This window comes from Sceloporus occidentalis, unplaced genomic scaffold (assembly GCF_023333645.1).
Source record: "Sceloporus occidentalis isolate IW3139 unplaced genomic scaffold, rSceOcc1.0.p SCAF_133, whole genome shotgun sequence".
In the NCBI taxonomy this organism is placed as follows: Eukaryota; Metazoa; Chordata; class Lepidosauria; order Squamata; family Phrynosomatidae; genus Sceloporus; species Sceloporus occidentalis.
In genome coordinates, this window is record NW_028317113.1 from 109672 (window position 1) to 115749 (window position 6078).

General features: G+C 40.2%; 1 protein-coding gene across 1 annotated transcript; it reads left to right on the top strand.

The window, feature by feature from the left end:
* Positions 1-687: 687 nt before the first annotated feature.
* LOC149281373 (UPF0500 protein C1orf216 homolog) lies at positions 688-2847 on the top strand. The gene is made up of 2 exons (XM_089499336.1): positions 688-744; positions 2275-2847. The coding sequence occupies exons 1-2, from the start codon at positions 688-690 to the stop codon at positions 2845-2847; spliced, it is 630 nt and encodes a 209-aa protein (XP_089355462.1).
* Positions 2848-6078: the final 3231 nt, after the last annotated feature.

Genomic DNA, 6078 nt, shown 5'->3' on the forward strand with positions numbered 1-6078 from the left:
CCGCAGCGGTGCAGGGGACCTGCATCCTACTCCCCGATACGCTCAGACAGCCTCCCCGCCAACACTTTCCACGGGGGGGGGGGGTGCCGGCACGGGAGGTTGTCTAAGCGCATCGTGCGGATGGTCACCGGCTGCGGAGGTTGTTTACCCGCATCGCCGCAGCTGGTGACCGTCCGCACGATGTGTTTTACCTCTGCCCCAAGACTTACCAGAGGAGACTCCCGGGTGTCTTGCGAGGCCGGCGGGGGACATCTACGCAATACGCGTATACAACTTCTGGTCCCGGCACATCAGCTGAGTACCGGCACCGGAAGTTGTATACGCGTATTGCGTAGATGTCCCCCGCCGGCCCCGCAAGACACCCGGGAGTCTCCTCTGGTAAGTCGGGGGGGGGCAGAGTGGCAGCATATCTCGGGGGGGGGGCAGTGGCAGCATATCTCGGGGAGGAGGACAGTGGCAGCATATCTCGGGGGGGGCAGTGGCAGCATATCTCGGGGGGGCAGTGGCAGCATATCTCTCGGGGTGGAGAGACAGAGTGGCAGCATATCTCGGGGGGGACAGTGGCAGCATATCTCGGGGGGGACGACAGAGTGGCAGCATGTTTTTTTGGTGCTTTTTTAAAAAGCACCAAACTTTTAGGGTGCGGCTTATATACAGGGGCGGCCTATATCCGAGCCAATACGGTAGATGTTCTTGGCAGCACCAATCTTGTTCCTCTACCAACAGCCTGTGCTAGTAACACAAGTAACATTTAGTTCTTTGTGACTGAATATACTGTATATGCCCTGTCCTATTGTTTTATTGTCCACGTACACCACACAAATATATGTACATTTTACTAATATAAATAGTAATTGCAGCAGCAATAATAGGTAAAGGTGTGTTGTCTGGCTCAAAAAGTATGTGTGTGTCCAAGTACAGTTTATATCAAAGGAGGTCATCACCTAAAACTATAGGGTCACAGGCAAGGGTGGTGGATGAGTGGAACAGCCTCCAAAGCAGAATTGGTAGAGGCTAAACAGTGAGCGAACTTAAACACGCATGGGATAGGCAATGGGCTATCCTAAAACTAAGACAAGACCAATGCTTGAGTCCTTACATCAGGCAGTAGACTAGATGGCGCAAATGGTTTTTATCTGCCATCACGTTCTATGTGTGTCTGTGTGGAAGGTGGGGTTGGCACAATGTACCATTCTACACTATTTTATCCAAATAGAAAAATATTACGAAAGGAGGACCTGCAAGATCACGAGGTCTTGGTCTTATATTTATATATATTCAAGCATTTTGCAGACCTTTAAGAAGTACTTTTTTCTCCTATACAAATCACATTTTTATAACAAGTTTTTTTCTAGGTATTGCATTCATCTCAAGTTACAATAAATCCTGGGACACAGGCTTTTCTAAATGTAAAATCAAGTTAAAGGTAAAACTGAGTCTTACAATTTGCGGCAGTTGCGGCAGTTATTAGAATGGGTATCTACTATTAAAATGTATATTTTAAAGAAGACAAATATTACATATGTATGCATGTGACGTATGCTGATAAGCTGCTTGTATAAAATGCTGGGGTTTGGGGTAGAACATTTTATTTGTTAACAGAGATCCTCTTGTAATAAGATTAGTCATCTATTGGAGTTGGGGTGTCAATGACCCTAGTGTCTCTAAAAGAGACAATGGTTCCTCTTGTTAGCCAAAGCAGGGCTGCTATTTCTGTATTTTATTTTTCATGTGACTTTCACATTAAAGGCTTGAAAGTGTCATGTGAAAGACAAATGCTGCACTGCACAAGCACATGGTGCATGCAGCCTCCAAATTACATATAGGAAAAGCCATTGTGGGGGACTACTATTTTTCTTTAGTGTTGACACTGACTATAAGAGATCATTCACTGAGGTTAAATCAGTAATTTTGTTAACCGGAAATGTTTAGCATTTGTATTATGTTACAGAAAACTAACATATTTACCATTTTTTCTCTCCAAGGAAACAAATACTGTTGAAGAACATGTTCACTATTCAGAAACCTGAGGCCACCCCTCATCAGTCACCTTTTCATGATACAAAATCTTTGGGAAGTCTACCATTCCCCAGCGACAAAGAAAGGAAACAGGATACAAATTTCAACATTCTGGAAGAAAATTATGACAAAAATGAAAACTGGAGGCAGGAGAAGAAAGAAGAAGAAGACAGTAAAATAAAAACAGATGAAGAAAGATCTTGTTTGGAAGATAACAGAAGTAATTTGAAAAATAAGTCAATTGGGCAATTGAAGGCGGTCAGGTCTGAAGGTATAAGTTTATCGTCCTCAGAAGAAGAAGTGAGAAGCCCACCAGAGGGGGCAGAGATTATGGAGCTAGAAGGGGATACCCCAGCTAAAGATGCCATAAAAGAAAGTGCTGATTGGCCAGCTTCACCATTAGAAGATAACGGATATGCTAGCAGCTCCCTCAGCATTGATAGTCCAGATAGTGTATCTGGCAACATATGGGAAGAAGCAAGCATCCCAGTACCTAAGGCTATCCTACAAGAAGATCCAGAAACGGAAGAATCTGAGGTTGAGTCCTCATCAGACTCTGAATCACTTTCTCTTACGTTGACAGAAGCATTCCAAAGCTTACAGGACAAGGAGAAGCTAAAAGAGAAGGAAAAAGAAAAACATCATGCACAACTAACCATGTATCGCCGTCTGGCCCTACTGAGGTGGATCAGAAGCTTGCAGCAGAGGGTGAGGGATCAGCAGAACAGGTTGCAAGAAAGCTTTGATACTATCTTGGATAACCGCAAAGAGATCTTAAGATATATTCAGCATGGTTGTAGCAATATGTCAAACAAGGAAACAGCGTGACATATCAACAGAACCAACCATCATCACATCACCAGGGAGCAACCACCACATCCTCAAGATTTTACACTCCTATCCCACCAGAGTTAACCTAAAGCAAACAAAGCAGAAGATTCAAAACACATTTCATCATTCAAGAAATTAATGCTGTTACCTTCACTGCTTTTACATACCTCAGCCAGTCCAGTAGCAGGGTAGAGGGGATAATAAACATATTTATTTAATTGTGTTTTATTGCAAAAATGAAATAAAACTACCACAAAGTATACCAAGTCATCTTTGTGTTTATATACTTCCAAAGTACCACCAGCATGAATATACTCTTTCGCAAGCGGTAGTCCTCCAAGGGACCAAGAAAGTCTGTTAAGTCTCATGTGTGTGGAGGTGAACACACAAAGTGTGGAAAAAGTGTTAACACTTTGAAAGAGGTGCTTAACCCCTTAATAACAAAATGCATTGTTTTCAATGGGTTTAGGGACCGCCCATTGTCCTTAAGGGGTTAACAATGCACACTGAGACAAGGTGCCTATGCGATAAACAATTTCTTTTTTATGCAGCTGAATCATAGAGCAACAGACAGTGGCATATTTTTCTTAGGGAGACATGAACAAATTGGTGGCAGCCCCTGGAACACTTTGCTAGTGGCATATTCAGAGCATATTCAAAAGTCACAATGATGTTTAGATAAAAACAGAAAAATGTGTTTACAAATTAACTTTTGCAATAATCGTGTTAAAGCATAAAAGTATCTAAAATAAAACCAAAATAGTGGAGGGGGCACCAAAGAGCATTCTTGCCTTGGGTACCATTTGGTCTAAGACCAGCTCTGGCAATACCCAGTCATATTAATGACTAATGCTCTGTATCGGAGAACAACCCCATAGGTTTTCCAAAGTTCAGGCAACTACCTGTATATGTAAAATACCAAAAATACAGGAAATTTAGGCAAATTCATTCACTATCACATGAGCAAAGTGCTTGCCTTCTGACAATAAGGCTTTTTTTCAGAAACCGTTGATGGAAGTGTTAAACAATGTCCATTTTTATTTAATTTGTTGCTGGCATGGCATATGCTAGTGGAAATAGGATTTGGGGGAAGAAACAATGTTTCAGGCAAATGAATGCATAACTACAATAAGGGCCTAATCTTTGCTGTTCTGCATTGATACAGCAAAGCAATAAAATTTAGTGGCCATGTTGATAGCCACAGGGCAAATCCATAGTCTTGGACTTAGAAGCTGCAAGGGGCTGAAGCTGCAGTGATAACCTTCTTCAGGCAGGGGAAGAGAAAGGTTTGCAGGGAGCGGGCGAGAAAGCAGACAAGAGCCGTGCCGCTGATGCTGCCCCAGGCTCATTGTCTGTATTTTATCCCGCAGATAAGGGACACTGAAGGGCTGCTGGCCTCAGGCTGGGAATACACTTAAACCTCTATTTATGCGTAGAGGTCTGTAGAGGCTCAGGGAATAGGAAATGAGGGGGGCTGAGAATTAGGCCTAAGGTAACTGTAGATCCTTTATTTTCCTTTGTTTCTTCTTCTTTTTGTATTTACATGCAGCTATGTGGTATTTTTTCAATGAGCAGAAACTTTAGTTGAGTGAAATTTTCATTCTGAATGGCCTTCAAAGAGTGGATCCGGAGATGTAAAATTGTGGTTCCTGGCCATGCCTGGGCAGCAGAGAGTTGCAGCAACGTTAGTCTAACATCAGCTACTAAACCTTGAAGATATTCTCCAAGCCAAAAGATTTGTGTAGAACTGTGCAGCCTGCACAGAATGGCTATTCAATAAAATAGTGTCCAGTTTAGATATATAGCACTTCACTTGTGTAAGCGATTACCTGTGACATGTCCATTTGTGAGGGAAAAAAAAATGCCAAACTTTTTTAAACTGGCAATCTTTTGTTTAAATAGTTTGTTCGGTACTGAATTAACATATTAAATACTCTTATAAAAAACAGTGTTGAATGTTCTCGTTTTCCAATATAGAATGTTTGCATATATATACATATGTATGTATATATATATATATATATATATATGTCACCCCTACTGTGTAGCATAGCGACTAGGCGACAGAAGCCATATATATAGCCCATTAGGTCGGATGCAAGTACCCCATATATATATATATATATATATATATATATATATGTATATATATATATATATATATATATATATATATATATATATATATATATATATATATATATGTCACCCCTACTGTGTAGCATAGCGACTAGGCGACAGAAGCCATATATATATATATATATATATATATAGCCCATTAGGTCTGATGCAAGTGCCCCATGCTGATGATTACCCCTTCATACAATGTTAGTGTATTGTGATGCTTTACATGGTACATAAATACCTCTTACGTTTACATTGTGCTTTTACAAGGGGATGGTACAGGAAAACAATCTACTTCTTCATAGGAAATGATGGGAGCATATGCTACACATAAGTCACCTAGCCAATTATGTGGCACAAAAGGTTATTTGGGGAGTTTTCACTGCCTGTGTGAAATAATGCTTTCTGGAACTCCCTCCTGTTATAGATGTGTGTAAAGGAAAAAGGGGCTTGACATTTCTTGCTGAGAACAGACTTCAAAGAATCCTGTACAGGAAAAAACCAGCTTAATAATGTCATCGGGATCTCTAATTAAAGAACTGTCAAGTATTGTCACCGATTTATTTTGGCAAACTAGCCTCTGCTAATTTGTGACTGTTCACTCCAGTGAAATTGAACATTGTCAATGACCAAAATATATCAAAATACATACTTATCATACAATTGCATCTGGAAGCCATTAGATGTAATGATAGAAAACATTTGTAAAGAAGGTGATAGATAAGTGGAATGGCCTACCAGCAGTCGCAGTAGAGGTTAATTCGTGAGGTTTTACAGAAGACGACCTGCTGTCAAATATTAGATTTCTGCGTGCAGAAAAAGCTTTACTTTGAATAAACCAACTCCTTTTTCCCCAACCACTTGTGTAAATTCTCCAGACAATGTTTAGAACAATTGCATGGCAGAATTCGATTTTTCAAAATACATTGATTATAAATTACATGGAATTGTGGTATTTTGCCTGCAATTTCAGTGTACAATGGTATATATCTTGTGAGCTGAATATATCATTGTGAGCTGTGTTGTATCAGTATATATATATATATATATATATATATATATATATATATATATATATATTCACACAACATTACTTATTTATGT